General features: G+C 39.9%; 1 protein-coding gene across 2 annotated transcripts; it reads right to left on the reverse strand.

The window, feature by feature from the left end:
* Positions 1-8721: 8721 nt before the first annotated feature.
* On the reverse strand, positions 8722-13015 carry LOC123994160 (non-POU domain-containing octamer-binding protein-like). Of its 2 annotated transcripts, none has more exons than XM_046296691.1 (10): positions 12865-13015; positions 12060-12186; positions 11775-11968; positions 11172-11473; positions 10968-11063; positions 10611-10807; positions 10183-10370; positions 9782-9812; positions 9317-9417; positions 8722-9114 (listed from the first exon to the last, which is right to left on the reverse strand). In XM_046296691.1, the coding sequence occupies exons 2-10, from the start codon at positions 12184-12186 to the stop codon at positions 9010-9012; spliced, it is 1341 nt and encodes a 446-aa protein (XP_046152647.1). In that variant the 5' UTR covers positions 12865-13015; the 3' UTR covers positions 8722-9009. The 2 variants fall into 2 exon arrangements, with proteins under 2 accessions (XP_046152647.1, XP_046152640.1); XM_046296684.1 differs by having other exon boundaries at positions 8722-9117.
* Positions 13016-18704: the final 5689 nt, after the last annotated feature.

Consider the following 18704-nt stretch of genomic DNA (forward strand, 5'->3'; position numbering starts at 1 on the left):
GGAATATTTAAAGAGACAGCAGCATTTTAGACTCTCTTTTCAGTGCACTTTTTGGGCCCAAAATACCTTGAGATTTCATCTAATGATGGCTTTAGACTTTGAGCACAGTTTGGATCCACACTCTTATGATGGCATTTCATGTGGAATAAATCACCCCCCCCCCACCCACAAATAAAAACACATTCATAACAGAGAACATGGACATGCATTCCCCAAATATATATGTATGGATACTTTCATTATTAAAATAGTAATTAATTTCAATAATTATTTAGTAAATAAATACTAATTGGTAAAAAGGATTTTGAAGTCTAGCATGAGAAGAGGGGCACTCAAGGCAGTCAAATGCAATAATCAAGGGTACAAAGTTAAAGGAAATTACTTTCAAGAAGTCAAATAAAAAAGGGCAAATGGGGAAGATATTTTGCATATTTATTTCTTATGAAAAATGTTAGTTGTCTCAACTAGTTAATTAAACTCTCCCTCGAAGGGTTACATTTTCTGTTCACAGGTTAATCACTTCAGTATCTTTGAACACCTAGATAAATTACAACACCTATGTAGTAACCCCCCCCAAAAAAATAAAATAAAAATATATATATATATATATTAAAAATAAAGGCACTTCCCTTTTACCACAAGTACAAACTTTGCTGATAAATACTTTGAGGGACAATGTACATGATATGATTGTGTAGTTGTCTCACCTAGCTACAGTACCCTAAGATTAATGCATTAATTGTACGTCTCTCTGGATAAGAGCGTCTACTAAAATGTAACTCAGATTTATAGTAAAAGTCAGACATGAGGCGGCAATACATTTCACACAGTTAAAAAAAATAGTAATTATGCCTACGACTACCTTAGCAACAGGGATGTTATCTGCACATGTTGTCATAAGACCTTTCCCTCACATCTGTAAGACCTTTCCCACCTTCCCACAAGAAGGTCTTTAAGAGCCAAAGTGTCAGCGGATGGGGAAAAATCATTACAATCATGAAGTAAATTTTCTGCATGTAAAACCATTTCCAGTCCCATAGTGGCAGCCTTCTTTAAGATCATAACGTATTCTGCAGAGCATACTGCCGACCTACTTTTCCAGTGAGTGGTTCTGTGTGCTATAACCCGCACAGGTCAGGTACTCTCTGAGCAGGACTGCCTGTTCCCAGCCACTCCAAGGAGAGCCATGGCACTTTTACCAAGCCAGGAACAGTCTGTAGGAGCAGTGCAGGCAGGTTAGTAGTGATGGTTGAAATTTGCGAATGGCTCTTTTGATTAACTAAACTTTGTTTCAACATGGGTAACCCTGGCATAATAGATTCCAAATTTGAGCTTGTGTAATTTAATTACCAACATTTCAACGATGCGAAACCGTGATGTCTTAATAAAGTACATTTCCAAGAAAACATGTATCAAAGTGCTAGACTATAGTGCTAACATTCCATATCAGAACCAGTTCCCCTAACTGAGAGGTCATATCTTTGGACATAATAATGCAAATGGTGGGATAATTCAAAATATTTTTTATTGCAGCCTTTAACATAATGAACTGCTCTGATCACACTGAAAAATAACCTCCACGTACCAGTATATTGTTAGTACTTTGTACACGTAATTCCCGGGATGAACAATTTCACCTTGATCACAAAATGCAACATTTAGACTATAGATTGATTAGACAGGGTGAATATTACTATTCACTATCTTGAATAGAAAATTTAAAAAACACATGCATGTGATATAAATTACCAAAATATGAAAATATTCCAGCGACATGAAATGTAGATGTACAGAGTAGATGTGTCAGAGAGTCTCCCTTTTCTCTTCAAATGCATCATCATATTAGGGTCTGCCAAAGCCTGGCGATGACTGTGAAAGTTCAAAGCCTTCATGAGTAGTGACAGCGTACATCTCCCTGCATAGGCTCAGCCTCCCCAGAGGAGAGAAGACTCAGTCATCGTGAATGTTGAAGAGCTTAGCCACTTCATTCAGATCGGCATGTTCCTCTCCATCTTTAATGATCTGCAAAGACAAGAATGCAAAGCAAATCAGTCTATATTTAACTCTGTTTTGATCTTCACTTTGGTGACACTAAGTGTTAGAACAGAGAAAATATTTATCCTCCGACATTTGTGACGGTTCTCACTTTCCTTGCGACGGGCATTCTGTTGAACACGTTTCACAGGATAATGCCGACCACCACTTTGTCTCGAAGTTCACTCCTTTCCCGTAGTCGTCCTTGGTATTGGAGGGGGTGCACGGGTGGAAGAGGCTACAGGGCTACTGGTCATTTCCTCAGTCTCTCCCTGAACGGATTCCAGTTATTACAGCAATCAGAGGAAAGACGCTCAGTCTATGTCTTCAAATCAATTGTTTTGGGGGGATATTAAATATGTATTCTTGATTTGTAAAGTACACAGAGGTACCACAGAGCTAAGTGGTATCCCATAACACACTGCATTGTTTTTTAGCTTGTGCAAATTCACACAAAATAATGAAAAGGCATGCATAGTTATGAGCCACCTGTATTTGTTTGTGTCTGATTTCGAGGCTTGACACTTGAATACAAAATACCTCCAAAATAAAATGTTTCATTGTTACTGAGGTTTATGTCTTGTAAAACGACAGCGGACATTTTTTAAATTTGAATTTCATGCTTGTTTTATTATTTAAATGTTTTATTTATTTATTTAACCCTTATTTTACCAGGTAAGTTGACTGAGAACGCATTCTCATTTACTGCAACGACCTGGGTAATAGTTACAGAGGAGAGGGTGGGGATGAATGAGCCAATTGGAAGCTGGGGATGATTAGGTGGCCATAATGGTATGAGGGTCAGATTTGGAATTTAGCCAGGACACTCGGGTTAACACCCCTACACTTATGATTAGTGCCATGGGATCATCTCTTATCGGCTCTTAACCAACCATACTATTTTTTGTTTTTGTTTTTTGCATTGTTCGTAACTTGTTTGGTACATAATGTTGCTGCTACCGTCTCTTATGACCAAAAAGAGCTTCTGGACATCAGAACGGCGATTTCTCACCTCAGATTAGACAAATCGTTTTTCTTCAATGAGTCGGACGGGAGCGATATTCAACTGAAACCTGACCAGGTCCAGATCCCCGTCCTTCACTGGAGAAGGAAATTGAGATTTTGCGGAAATGGGTCAGGGTGCCTTGTGATGATCAGGCGACAAGTGACTAATCTGCCTTTGCCGTCCGTCCTGCTAGCTAAAGTTCAATCGCTGGAAAACAAATGGGACGAATTCAAAGCACGTATATCCTACCAATGGGACATTAAAAACTGTAATATCTTATGTTTCACTGAGTCGTGGCTGAATGACGACATTAAGAACATGCAGCTGGCGGGTTATACAATCTATCGGCAGGATAGAAAAAGCAGCCTCGGGTAAGACACGGGGCGGGGTCTTTGCATATATGTAAACAACAGCTGGTGCACGATATCTAAGGAAGTCTCGAGGTTTAGCTCGCCTTAGGTAGAGTATCTCATGATAAACTGTACTATTTACCAAGAGAGTTTTCATCTATATTCTAAGTAGCTATCTATTTACCACCACAAACCAATGCTGGCACTAAGACCGCACTCAATGAGCTGTATAAGGCCATAAACAAACAGTAAAACGCTCATCCAGAGGAGGTGCTCCTAGTGGCAGGGGACTTTAATGCAGGGAAACTTACATTTGTTTAACCTCATTTCTACCACATGTTAAATGTGCATCCAGAGGGGGAAAAAACTAAACCACCTTTACTCCACACACAGAGATGCGTACAAAGCTCTCCCCCGCCCTCTATTTGGCAAATCTGACCATTATTCTGTCCTCCTGATTCTTGCTTACAAGTGAAAAACGAAAGCAGAAAGCACCAGTAGAAACAGATGCTAAGCTAGAGGACTGTTTTGCTAGCACAGACTGGAATATGTTGCGGGATTCTTCCAATGGCATTGAGGAGTACACCACATCAGTTACTGGCTTCATCAATAAGTGCAATGACGTATGTACGTACGGTCACTGTGAAGCCATGGATTGCAGGCAACATCCACACTGAGCTAAAGGGTAGAGCTGACGCTTATAAGGAACAGGACTGTAACCCGGAAGCTTATAAGAAATCCCGCTATGCCCTCCGACGAACCATCAAACAGGCAAAGCGTCAATACAGGACTAAGATTGAATTGTATTACACCTGCTCCGACCTGGTCTGATGTGGCAGGGTTTGCAAAACAATTATAACTACTAACTACAAACTACAAAGGCAAGCACAGCTGTGAGCTGCCCAGTGACACAAGCCTACCAGACAAGCTACAGCATATTACTTCTATGCTCGCTTCGAGGCAACTAACACTGAAATGTGCATGAGAGCATCAGCTGTTCCAGACGACTGTATGATCACGCTGTCCGTAGCCGATGTGAGTAAGACCTTTAAACAGGTCAACATTCAGAAGGCCGCAGGTCTAGACAGACTCCGAGCATGCGCTGACCAACTGGCAAGTGTCTTCACTGACATTTTCAACCTGTCCCTGACTGAGTCTGTAATACCAACATGTTTCAAGCAGACCAACATAGTCCCTGTGCCCAAGAACACTAAGGTAACCTGCCTAAATGACTACTGACCCGTAGCACTCACATCTGTAGCCATGAAGTGCTTTGAAAGGCTAGTCATGGCTCACACCAACACCATTATCACAGAAACCCTAGACCCACTCCAATGTGCCTACTGCCCCAACAGAGCCACAGATGATGCAATCTCTATTGCACTCAATACTGCCCTTTTCTTCCTGGACAAAAGGAACACCTATGTGAGAATGCTATTCATTGACCACAGCTCAGTGTTCAACACCATAGTGACCTCAAAGCTCATCACTAAGCTAAGGACCCTGGGACTAAACCCCTCCCTCTGGATCATGTACTTCCTGACGGGCCGACCGGAGGTGGTAAGGGTAGGTAACAACACATCCGCCTTGCAGATCCTCCTATTGTACTCCCTGTTCACTCAAGACTGCATGGCCAAGCATGACTCCAACACCATCATCAAGTTTGCTGATGACACAACAATGGTAGGTCTGATCACCGACAACGATGAGACAGTCTATAGGGAGGAGGTCAGTGACCTGGCCGTGTGGTGCCAGGACAACAACCTGATCAAGACAAAGGAGATGATTGTGGACTACAGGAAAAGGAAGACCAAGCACGCCTCCATTCTCATTGATGGGGCTGTAGGAGAGCAGGTTGAGAGCTTCAAGTTCTTTGGTGTCCACATCACTAACAAACTAACATGGTTCACACACACTAAGACAGTCATGAAGAGGGCAAAAAAAGCCTATTCCCCTCAGGAGACTGAAAAGATTTGGCATGGTTCCTCAGATCCTCAAAAGGTTCTACAGCTGCACCATCGAGAGCATCTTGACTGGTTCCATCACTGCCTGGTATGGCAACTGCTCGGGCTCCAACCACAAGGCACTACAGAGGGTAATGCGTATGGCCCAGGACATCACTGGAGCCAAGCTTCCTGCCATCCAGGACCTCTATACCAGGCGGTGTCAAAGAAAGCCCCTAAAAATTGTCAGACTACAGCCACCCTAGTCATAGACTATTCTCTCTGCTACCGCACTTCAAGCGGTGCCGGAGCACCGTGTCTAGGTCCAAAAGGCTTCTTAACAGCTTCTATCCCCAAGCCATAAGACTCCTGAACAGCTGATCAAAGGGCTACCCAGACCCATTTTTTACACTGCTGCTACTCTCTGTTTAATATCTATATATATGCATAGTTACTTTAACGCTACCTACATGTCCACTACTGTTCAAAAGTTTGGGGTCACTATGAAATGTCCTTGTATTTGAAAGAAAAGCTCATTTTTTTTGTGAAGAGGCGACTCCGGGATGTTGGCCTTCTAGGCAGAGCTCCTCTGTCCAGTGTCTGTGTTATTTTACCCATCCTAATCTTTTATTTTTATTGACCAGTCTGAGATATGGTGTTTTCTTTGCAACTCTGCCTAGAATGCCAGCATTCCGGAGTCGCCTCTCCACTGTTGACGTTGAGACTGGTGTTTTGCGGGTACTATTTAATGTAACTGCCAGTTGAAGACTTGTGAGGCGTCTGTTTCTCAAACTAGACACTCTAATGTACTTGTCCTCTTGCTCAGTTGTACACCGGGGTCTCCCACTCCTCTTTCTATTCTGGTTTGAGCCAGTTTGCGCTGTTCTGTGAAGGGACTAGTACACAGCGTTGTACAAGATCTTCAGTTTCTTCACAATTTCTCGCATGGAATAGCCTTCATTTCCCAGAACAAGAATAGACTGATGAGTTTCAATAGAAAGATCTTTGTTTCTGGCCATTTTGAACCTGTAATCGAACCCACAAATGCTGATGCTCCAGATACTCAACTAGTCTAAAGAAGGCCCGTTTTATTGCTTCTTTAATCAGCACAAGAGTTTTCAGCTGTGCTAACATAATTGCAAAAGGGTTTTCTAACGATAAATTAGCCTTTTAAAATTATAAACTTGGATTAGCTAACACAACGTGCCATTGAAACACAGGAGTGATGTTGCTGATAATGGGCCTCTGTATGCCTATGTAGATATTCCATTTTAAAAAATGTACTGTTTCAGGCTACAATAGTCATTTACAACATTAACAATGTCTACACTGTATTTCTGATAAATTCTGATATTATTTTAATGGACAAAAAATTGATTTTAGCTCCAAAACAAAGACATTTCTAAGTGACCCCAAACTTTTAATGGTAATATACATATTCCCTCAATTACCTCGACTAACTGGTATATAGCCTTGCTATTGTTATTTTCAGCTGCTGTTAAATTATTTGTTACTTTTAATTTCTATTTTTTACTTAACACTTATTTTTCTTAAAACTGGATTGTTGGTTAAAGGCTTGTAAGCATTTCACTGTAAGGTCTACACCTGTTGTATTCGGCACATGTGACAAATAAAATCTGATTTGATATGGTTGAGAAAGAATCTATTGAATCCATTTTGAATTTAGGCTGTAACACCAAAATGTGGATTAAGTCAATGGGTATGAATACTTTCGTAAGGCTAAACTTCACGTCAGTTGCATGTTCTACCGCTTTCCCTTTAGGTACGTTGGACATTTGATCTACTACATCAAAATGTCTTTGATTGGTGGTGGTCAAAACCTATTTCCTGCACTTGAAATGGACAGAATAAGGTAGCCTTTCATTCCACCGCCAAATACGCAAATTGAAATGTAGGCTATAGGTTTTGGGTTAAAAGTGATTGAGTTTATATCCCCCTTTCATCTATTTATACAATCTCTTTCAGATATTTTCCTGCAAGCTGACATTTTAATTCAGCAGCATCTTAGAGATCCTAGTATTATCCCCTGGTGCTTTTGAAGTGACACTTGGTGAGCTAGTCTTGTTGTCCTTGAAGTGTCTTACTTGTACCATTTGTTCAATTTTCTCTAAAGATACACCAGTGTGGTCCAAGCTTGAATCAGGATACATCCCTACTTCAAAGACCTTTCTGAGATCCTGGATGGTAACTTTGGAGTTGAAACATACATTCTTATAAAACTACACATCAAGCTAACCAGCAACTCCTGAGATCTATGGACTGTCTCATGGCGAAATGAAGGTCTGCACTAAAAACAGCATGCTCTGGGTCCAGGCCTGATGTCGTCACGTCACATTCTTGCTGCCTCTGGAAATACAGAATACCTCAAAGCTCGCATTGTTTCGCTTAATGGCCAACTATTAAAGAGAAATCTAAACAGACCTGAAAAATGTCAAAACATTTACGCTATTGTTTTGATCTGCAAATAAATGGTAAGAGCAGGTTGTCAATGTGGTAAGTTGTAGACTGATGAGTGGAGAATGGCTCATAATAATGGCTGGAACGGCATCAAACTCATGGAAACCATGTATTTGATACCGTTCCACTAATTCTGCTCCAGCCATTATCACGAGCCCGTCCTCCCAAATTAAGGTGCCACCAACCTCCTGTGGTAGACTGGCAAAAAAAACAGTTGATGTTTGTTGGACAAACACTTGAGTTCAATGTTTAAATGGCCAGAGTTAAAAGCCCTATTTTACTGTACACCAGTTTGTACAGTATATTAGACAAGAGGAACAATGTTATTTTATAAGACAAATATATCTTTATACTATTTTTATTCCATCTCATTTTCACTGAGAAGCGTAGCAGTGTTTTGAAGTATACTGAACATAAATATGAATGCAACATGCAACAATTTCAAATATCTTACCGAGTTACAGTTCATCGAAGGAAATCAGGATTTGACATGATCGGGCAGGGGCGCAGCTATGGGTAGGCCCACCCATTGAGGAGCCAGGCCCAGCCAATACTGTTGTGAATCGATATTCTAGTTTTGTCCCTTTAGTGCACCTATAACCCCCCCCGCTTACCCACATTGAAATGCTTGGAATGTTCTTCCTGTTAATTTCTACTCCCATCTCATGTCCTGTCCTTATATTAGTTGTTTAAGCAATACATTGTGCCATACATTTACATTTACATTTAAGTCATTTAGCAGACGCTCTTATCCAGAGCGACTTACAAACAACAAATACGAATGAGTTTTCCCCCACAAAATGGCTTTATTACAGACCAAAATACTCCTGACTCCTTCGCTGAACCAGCCTTTTGAAGGAAAGGATTACATTCTAACACGGTTAACTCACAAATAAAACACATGAAAAAGTACCAAGGAATTACGATTTTATTTAAAACTGTCCAGAAAGGCTTATTGAGAGAGAATGAGTGACACATTTACTATTGCTATATAAAACATTGCTTTGAGGAATAAAATAAAAAAAGTCTATACAGAATCAGTATTCATCTGAAATACGAAAATGCCAACTTGTGATGCTATTTTAAAACAAAAACATTCTGAATATTTTCCATGCAATTTTCACAGTACATAACATACCATGTATGCATTTTTAAATATAGTACAGTTTCAAAAGTTTAAAAAATGTAATTGACCATTTTAGAATCTGCGACGCTTGTTGGCACCAAAGTCCGCAGGGCCTTGGCCAGGGACTCTTGGGAACACAGGCTGGCCTCCTACGGGCATGTTGTTGTTCCCTGCCACCTGCTGGGAGAAAACAGAAAAGACATGCAAGATGAGTGATAATGACAAATGAAAGAGTCTTATTTACAAGAGATTTACAAGATTAACAAAGAGGTGAAATGATCAAATACATATTTGGTTACCCTATCCCTGTTGGCACAATAAATGTGTTGATCTTGGTTTGTAAATATATTGTTTGTTATTCTAAAATGTCTAACATTACCATTAAAGGGGGGTTCTCAGCTGGTATGTTGGCAGCTCCAGGGATGGGCACGCTGGGGTTTCCTTCACCAGCACCCATCGAGTTTCTGTTAATTCCTTGACCTACACCAAACCAAAAAACAGACAGCACATCAGCAAACCAATACAATACAGTGGGGTCAGGAATGATTGGATCCCTTGATTAAGACTAGAAAAAATATATATAAAAATAATCCTGAGCTATATTGTATGCTAAAAATAAAATACAAAATATATTTTATCCTAATTCAATTGCTCAGCAAAAAAGGTTGCAAGAAGTACTTTTTTTTAATTCTAAAAAAGATAAAGTTCAAAATAACACATTGGGAGGGATCTAAGACGTATCAAGGGATCCAATAATTCCAGACCCCACTGTATATACTAGATAACATGGTGACCATCACCCTTGACAGCTCAGTGAAGATCTGAAAGCTAATGTAAACCTTACCTTGCATGTGCATCCGCATCTCCTGCTCCCGCTAAGAAAAATTATAATGCATTCTTTAATCAGATAGATTAATCAAATCAAATCAAATGTATTTATATAGCCCTTCGTACATCAGCTGATATCTCAAAGTGCTGTACAGAAACCCAGCCTAAAACCCCAAACAGCAAGCAATGCAGGTGTAGAAGCAATAGACAGCTTAGAATAAGCAACCAAAATATTGTTTTAGTGAATTACGGTCATTTTTCCAATTGCTTTACCACAAACACAATTGCAAAGGTGTATAGAAACATTTAGGCAACTTCCATTTGAGTATAGAGGAATAATGATATATATATATAGAGATTGGTTTAAAATATATATATATATATTTTTTAAACCAGTCTCAAATAGCGATGACTCACATTTCCAGGGAAGTTCCCCTTGAAGCCCTCCTGCTGCCGCCTCATCATCTCCTCACTGTGCATCCTCATCTCCTCCTCCCTCCTGCGACGTTCCTCTTCATGACGCAGCTCCATCTGCTTCCTCTTCTGCATCTCCTGGTTATGGAGCTCCTCCATTCTCCTCAGCTCCTCTTGACGCCTCAGCAGGTCTGTAATGAGATTAACACCCCATTTGTTAGTAACCTAGTCAAAAGACCTACATCATATGAATCAATTACCAACAGGATTGGATTTAAGTGGTGTATGACATTGACATCTGGGCTACATCTGTGGTAGGACACTTCAAGAAATACATACATTTCTCCATAAGACACCCTGTTTTGTGTTTATTAGTGTCCTTAACCTTGGACTGATAAGGTGTCTGTAGAGTGGACCCAGACCATACATACCTTGTCTCATCAAGATAACCTGGTGCTCATGTCTAGCTGCCTCCATCTCTTGCTCCAGCTTCTCATGAGCCTCCTTGATGTTCCTGTCCACCTGCTCATACTGTTGCTTCTCCATCTCCATCAGGGCCTTCCAGCGCATGGCATACTCATACTCAAATGTCCCTGGCTGAGCAAATCTCGGTGGCTGCTCCCGCTCCCTGGCAGAGAGATTTTACACAAGAAAACCAGATCAATATGCAACACTTTGTCATGGATTGTACCTCTTTTCAGCAGCATGGTGCAAGATTGTTCTATGCACAGTTCTGACCAATGTATTTGGAGAAAGTATGCCAAAACCCAAAAACTATGATTACGCACTTGTGAAACACTTGGTTTTTGTTTACAATCCTCTCTGGCAGTCCCTCATCCTCATCAAACTGCTCCATTGGCTCAACTGTCACTGGCCTGGGGAATCTGAAAAGCGTAAAACAATCAGCATTACCTCTCCCATTTTGAAAACATTACAACAAAATGCATTTGAAACATCACATGTTTTCATTTTATTTACAGCCTGATACTTACGCAGTCAATAGAAAGGCCCCATCTGCACACCTATCCAGAGCCTTCCTTGCTGCAGGCTTGGCTGTGTATTCCACAATCCCTTTTCCTGTGGGTCTCCCTCTATCATCTACTATGACTATGGCCCTTTCAATCTGGCCAAAGACAGAGAAAGCCTCTTCCAGGAGCTCATTGGAAATGAACTGTGGCAAATTCCTCACAGTTAGGGCAGCACCATGTGTTGCAAATCGCACGCGCAACTGTCTGCCTCTGAATGAAGTGTCATCAAGCTCGGCTTTAGCAATCTCAGCCACTGTTTTTGTCTCCTGTTGGTAGAAAAGTACAAAATAAGAACATGTAGAAAGTAGTCACACGTGAATGCTTTCCCATTCATTTAAGATTGAGGAATATAACTTCTATCCCTTGAACATGCTACTGTGACAGAGTGGAAATTAAGCCCAAACCAGAGTGCAAACCTACGACCCTCCCCACTGTAACAAAAACTCAAGAGGCACTGTCAATACAACTGACCCAGAAAGCTAAGGCAATTCTGAATCGAGGGTGACGGTACACATCTCAGGAAGGCAGTAGTGATGCACTCGGTCATCCGCTACACTAACTACTTACCAGTCTAATGAATCCAAACCCCCGGTCCTTGTTGATGAAAATCTCAGCTGCCTTGCCATACTTGGAAAACAACTTCTCCACCTCTGCCTCTGTAACACCAGTTGGTAAATTTCCCACAAACAGACGGCTGCGCTGAGTGTAAGTCTTCTCTCCAGGTTTCCTGAAGTTTTGTAGATCTATGGTTATCCCTGCATCTAAAGAGAAGAAAATATTATAATCATCTAATACTGGATGATTTAATTTATTTCCAATACAGGGCTCAGGAGTCAATGAAACCTAACTTACTTGGGCTCTCCTGCTCATCTGCATGCTGTCCATTACTGTTGACTCCAGGATTATTCTGGTTTTCAAACTGGTGTCTAGATGGGCCATGATACTGCTGTTCTCCACGTGGGCCCTGGTTTCCTTGCATCTAATTAAAAGGACAGTCATTAACAGAGTCACTACATTTTTAAAAAAATAATTAATTAACACCATCGGGCAAAAAAAATTATGCATGAGGATACACGAGATGTCAAAGCCAGAGGAAGGCTAAAGCTAACGTTAAGCTGGCTAGCAACGTGTTTCGTTATAACGTTAGCTATAACAGATACTTTCAGTCTAAAACACATTTTAGCTAACGTTTAACAAGCTAATCGTATATGGTAACGAGTGGCGTTGAGAATTACCATTGGCTAGGTAACTAAATGTAATATACAGTAGCGAAATCAACAAGCTAGCCAACGTTAGTTACTGTAGAGTAACGCAATCAAAATGTGAAAGCCACCGTCTTTGTTTGCTAGCTAGCATAGCTAGCGAACTAGTTCAAGACGGGCAGTGGCAGCTAGCAAACCAATATCGATTGTTCAACAATCTGTTAGTTAGCTAACGAATTAAAACAGGTTAGTTAACTGTTAGCTACGTATGTGAAGCTGGCTAGTAATTTCGCTACTTACCTAAGCTAACCTCCTCACCACTAAGCTAACATAGCTAACTAGCACAACCGTTTTGTTCCTAGCAAATGTATGTAACATATTGCAAGTTAGCTAATATAAGCAACTTCTCAGATGAAAGCAAACATGTTGCATATTCAACTAATACGTTTTCATACCTTCACAAAATAAATGTTTGGGGGTTCCAACACACGTAGAAGGGGAAATCGCTCTTTACAAAGAGCATATAATGGATTTCACAAACAACCTATTGATTCCACTTGAGGAAGCAGATTGGCTGACTGGGAGAAGGCGGATGTAGTGTAGACATGCAGTGATTGGAAGAATTCAATTATCTAGAGAATAGTAAATCTAACAATCTAATTGGTACATATTCTATTTGGACCATTCCTTGATTTTGTCAGAAATCTGAAAGAATGACTATTGAAATTCGATTAATTGAACTGTTTTGGAACCTCTGACCCTGGCTATTTGACTGGTAAACTCTTGGGTACACTCGCAATGGCTGCCTGGTATTATGATGCAATAATTTCCATGTAATGTAGAATATTCCTTCGGATAATGTTAACTGATGTGGATCATGCAATTTAATGTACTTTTTGCAACGTCAATTGCGTTGAATCAACAAATCACAACACATTTTGATGGATACACTTCCTGCTTTGCTCCATAGTACCACAGTATGAGTGGTAAGTCAAACAGGGAAATGTTTTCAATCATTTTTTCTTTCTTAATTTTTTTTTAAACAACATATCAATACATAAAGCACATGAGAGAACACAAGCATACATAGATTACAAACAATGGACAATCGAGCTAGGGTGTACAATATGACAATATGACATCACGTGACATTACACAAGGACTTTAAGGGACATACATATACTTACAATTCGACAGCTATTTTGTTAGTAGAGCATTTAACCGTCTTAAAATAAACTTCAATTTATTTTTGTAGGGTAAGAAAATGTGGTTTTCAGTTTGTAAATTTACATTTGTGTATATGAAATTTGGCCAAAAGAATAATGAAATGAATTACATAAAATTGCTTCAGCTTATGTCTAACATATGTAAAGAATCCAAGCAGTACATCTCTCCACAATAGTGTAAAGTCTTCATAAATGTGTTCAATTATAAATCTACTGATGTCTTGCCACAGTTTTCTTACATGAATGCCACAATGCCAAAAAAGATGCAACACTGTTTCTGGGTGGTCCTTAATTAAACTTCTTCATATAGTGGTTGGCAGGATAATATTTATTAATAACTTTAAAGGAAACTTCCTTAATTTTGTTAACAAGTAGGTATGTGTGTGGCAACATCCAAACTTTTCCCCAACATATATTTTCAATAAATCCATTCCAATAAGGCATGGATACAACATCCTGCTGAAACAAGGATCGCATCGCTGTTGTTGAATGGACCAAAAGAAAAACAAATCTTTCCTACTGATGAGTCGACCGGGTCAAAAAAAGGTAGGCTCTGAGGGTCAGGTCTTGACAAGTTCCTGAATAACAGAGCAACACCTGAGGGAATGGCATCTAAACGAATTGCAAAATCTTTAGAGACCTTGTAAAGTGATAAGAATTCCTTATAACTGATTAAAAGACCCTCTGCATTTACCAGTTGGCTCACCAATAGGATATTATTTTGGAACCAATATTCTAAAAACAAAGAAGGATTTTTTATACAATATATTCAGATTATTCCTATCAAATATCTGTGTGGAGAAAAATTGTGTTTATAAATTAAGGACCATGATAAGAAAACCTGCCGATGAAAAGCAGAAGGTTTCACTGGAATATTATAATTGCAAAACAACATGAAGTTAAGGCCACCAAAAGTAGAGAAGACATGATGAGGAATAAAATTCCAGATAGAAGTGGGTCTTCTTAGGAATTGTTTTATCCAATTGATCTTAAAAGTATTATTTAAAGTAGTAAAGTCCAGAAAATTCAGTGTTCATTACAACAGTTTTCCTAATGTAATGGGTATGGTTTCTCCACAGAAAGTTGAAAAGCATCTGGTCTATCTCCTTCTTATTTTACTGTCAAGATATAAAGATAGAGCGCCATATGTTAGTCTAGAGATGCCTTCAGCCTTGGTTATTAGGACTCTACCTTTTAAAGATAAGTCCCTCTGTAGCCATTGATTTAGCTTCTTCTGGGGGGTTTTAATAAGAGGGTTAAAATTTAGTTAGCCTCTAGACTTTTGATCCTTTGTAATGGTTATGCCTAAATATGTAAGTTCTACTTTTACTGGAATACAATAATATGAAGGTTTCACACAATCTTTGACAGCTATGAGTTCACATTTATTACTGTAATGTTAAGATACAGACCAGACGCTTTGGAAAAGGATTGTATCACATTGATCAATATGGGAATTTGGTTAACGTCTTTCAGAAAAAGTGTAGTATCATCAGCCAGCTGGTTTATAATCATTTCTTTACCAGCTATGGAAATACCTTGTACAGGACTATTATTTAAAGTATTTGCAAGAAGTTGGGTGATAAATAAAAACAGGTACGGAGAGATAGTACAACCTTGCCTCATTCCTCTCTTTAACTCAAATCTAGGTGAGGTGCCATATTTCTATTTGATAGAGCTGTTACCATTTGCATAGAATGTCTTAATAGCCGTACAGAAAAAATCCCCAAAGCCAAGTCTCTCAAGGGAGTGGAAGAGAAACTGATGCTCTACTGTGTCAAAGAAATATGTCTGTTCCTCATGAAGCCAGACTGTGTTTCATCAATGATTGCATCCAGGACTTCTTTAATTATTTTTGCAAGTAGTAAGGCTAATATCTTATAGTCATTATTAAGAAGACAAATTAGATGCCAGTTATCGATGAGCAGCACATATCTTTTAGGCTTAGGTATCAGTGTTATTAACCCCTGGGCGCTGGGAGGGTGCAGTACGTCCTATGCCTGCGCTCCGCTCGTGCCGGGCGAATGTGGGCATTGAGCCTAAGGGCCCCACGCACCAGGCTGTCTCTCCGTCTCCTCCTTCCAGGTTCAATCTCCAGGCCAGAGCCGCCCGTCAGTCCGGAGCTGCCAGAGCCGCTCGTCTGTCCTGAGCTTCCGGAGCCACCCGTCTGTCCTGAGATACCGGAGCCGTCCGTCTGTCAGGAGCTGCCGGAGCCGCCCGTCAGTCAGGAGCTGCCGGAGCTGCCCATCAGTCAGGAGCTGCCGGAGTCTTCACTACGGCGCTGCTGAAGTCGCCCTTCACTACGGTGCTGCCGGAGTCTCCCGTCTATTCGGGGCCCGCTGTTAGGGTTCCCAGTACGAGGTCGGCGGCGAGGGTTGCCGCTCCAAAGGCGCCACTTAAGTGGGCCAAGACTATGGTGGAGTGGGTCCACGTCCCGTGCCAGAGCCGCCACCGCGGGGGATTACTGTCACGCTCTGACCTTAGTTCCTTTTTTATGTCTTTGTGTTAGTTTGGTCAGGGTGTGAGTTGGGGTGGGTAGTCTATGTTCTTTTTTCTATGTTGTATTTCTGTGTTTGGCCTGGTATGGTTCTCAATCAGAGGCAGCTGTCGATCGTTGTCTCTGATTGAGAATCATACTTAGGTAGCCTGTTTTCCCCATTTTGGTTGTGGGTGATTATTTTCCGTATCAGTGTTTGCTCCATACTGGACTGTGTCGGTTTCCATTTATTCTCTTATTCTTTTGTTTTCTGTGTTCAGTTATCTTTCATTAAAATTATATTATGGACACTTACCACGCTGTGCATTGGTCCGATCCTTCCTACTCCTCCGCAGAAGAGGAGGACGAAAACCATTACACCCTGACTCATTGTAGGAGGGAGAACATTGTTTTTAATACTCTTTAAAAAAGACTTCAAATAGGAAGGGAGCTACTTGTTCAGAAAATAATTTGTAAAATTTTGATGTAATTCCATCAACACCTGGTGATTTATTGTTCTTCAGATGTTTGACTGACTCTATAATCTCTTCAACTTTGATGAGTTCATCACACTGTTTAGATTCTATATCACTGATAGAGTGAACATTATTCAGTGAGTTAAAAAACATATCTGTGGATTCCTGACAGTACGTAGAGCTATACAATTTTCTGTAAAAATTGCTACAGTATTTTGCGATTATTTTTTGGTCGTCTGTAATAACACCATCAATGTTTAACTTATGGATAGTGTTATTTTTAGAGTGACATTTCTCAAGTCTAAATAAATAGGATGAATTCTGGACCTCTGAGGGACCTCTGAGAAAGGGAAGTTATCTTAATGATCACCTTTTCCTCCTCTTTTCTTCCTGCTCTACCCAGGTTAGTATCAGGGGTAAATATTTTGATATCAATGTAAATGACCCTATGGTCTGTGAGGGGAGTAGTACAAATATTTGTAGTAACACACTCACTATCAATACATATACAAAAATACAAAAATCTATTCTGGATTGTCTGGAACCAAGTGAATGATCTGTCGGCCGGAAACCTCTCTCCATATATCAGTAAGATCAAACTTTTCCATAAAAAGTATTAAACCCAAATTCTGATTGGTTGGCCTACCTGGGGGCCATCTATCAGTTGAATTATCTATAGTAATGTTAAAGTCCCCTCCTATCAATAATAATGAATTGGGAAATTTAGATAACCAATGAAGTATATGTTTCTCTATAGATTCAAGCAACTCATCATTCTCATGTTTGGTGTTGTACCCGTAGAAGTTTACAGTAATGAGCGTAATGTCATTGTAACTGATCACAAGACAAATATAGTGACCAAAGGGGTCACATTCCGAGTGTAGAATATTACCACCAAAGGTATTTTTCATTGTAGTGACACCAGCGGAGCGTTCAGATCCATGGGAAAGCCAAATATCGTTGCCCCACTGTGACCTCCAGAAGTTGGCATCAGCCGAAATTGAGTGAGACTCTTGAAAAAAGCAAAAATCTGTTCGAAATTGTTTAGAAAATAACTATAGATAAAGACAAAACAACAAAGATTATAGAAAAGTATAAACTGTAGTAGGATGAGTCAAAGACGTAGGAGCAGTGAACGTAAACGATAAGGAACCGAGATCTGCACCATTTATGTCAATTGAAAGTGAAAATAGCTTATTCTATAGCTAGACGTTATCTGGCTTTGAAATTCAACTCAACTGAAAATTATGTTCAAGACCAAACCAAGGGATCTTGTAGAAAGAGAGACTAAAAACAAAAAAAAACTAGAGACTAAAAACCCTCTTTAGTGTAATCAGGAACTATTCTGAGAAATAAAATACAAAATAATAATTTAAATAAACGGGTACATACTATTTTAAGTGCATATGAAAACTGATCATAAAATAATTGAATAAAAAATATTTTACATATACACGTTCCTAAGACCTTTTTTTGGAAATAAGTATTAATAACTAAATTGAACAAGAACCGTTTAAAGTCAGAACAGACCGGTATGCCATTTAAAACAGTATCTTAGTTACTGTATACATAATAAATAAATACAGCTTTCAATCTTCTTCGTAAGTTTGTAAACATAATAGGTCTTCTGGTCATACAAGAACAAACTAATAAATTGAAGTACCTGAGTATTCCTGAAAAATAGTCACCTGATGCTTGTTAGGTAAACAACAATGGAAAATGAGAATACCATGGTTGAAACCATCAACCTGTTCCTTCTGGTGAGATTTTAGGGAGGAATATGGATTTCTGAACCGTTGATGAAGCCTCATCCTCCGACGAAGTAAGCAGCCTTTCCCTCATTTTGTGCTTTCTTGATCTTTTGTCAAAACTTCTTTCTATGTCCTCCGGGCTGAGATGCTCGGTGAAATGCAGACCATGGCTTGGAAGGAAGGCGTTCTTCTTAGCAGCTTTCCAGACATCATCCCTGTAGAATCTGGCAGTGAAGAGGATGATGATACCCCTTGGTCTTGAATCGTTTTGCTGTTGCTTCTTGCCGAGGCGATGCACAACGTCGATGGTATCACCAACTTTGTTCTTCTCTGCAGGCAAAACTTCTTGGCAGATGCGGATAGCCT

The sequence above is a fragment of the Oncorhynchus gorbuscha genome, linkage group LG02 (genome assembly GCF_021184085.1).
Source record: "Oncorhynchus gorbuscha isolate QuinsamMale2020 ecotype Even-year linkage group LG02, OgorEven_v1.0, whole genome shotgun sequence".
Lineage (NCBI taxonomy): Eukaryota > Metazoa > Chordata > Actinopteri > Salmoniformes > Salmonidae > Oncorhynchus > Oncorhynchus gorbuscha.

Coding starts and splice junctions, on each gene's coding strand:
- LOC123994160 (XM_046296684.1), bottom strand. CDS start 12,186: ATGCAAGGAAACCAGGGCCCACGTGGAGAACAGCAGTATCATGGCCCA. Junction 10,808..10,967: donor AAAAACCAAGTGTTTCACAA/GTGCGTAATCAT, acceptor TCTCTCTGCCAG/GGAGCGGGAGCAGCCACCGA. Junction 9,418..9,781: donor GATGCGGATGCACATGCAAG/GTAAGGTTTACA, acceptor GGTTTGGTGTAG/GTCAAGGAATTAACAGAAAC.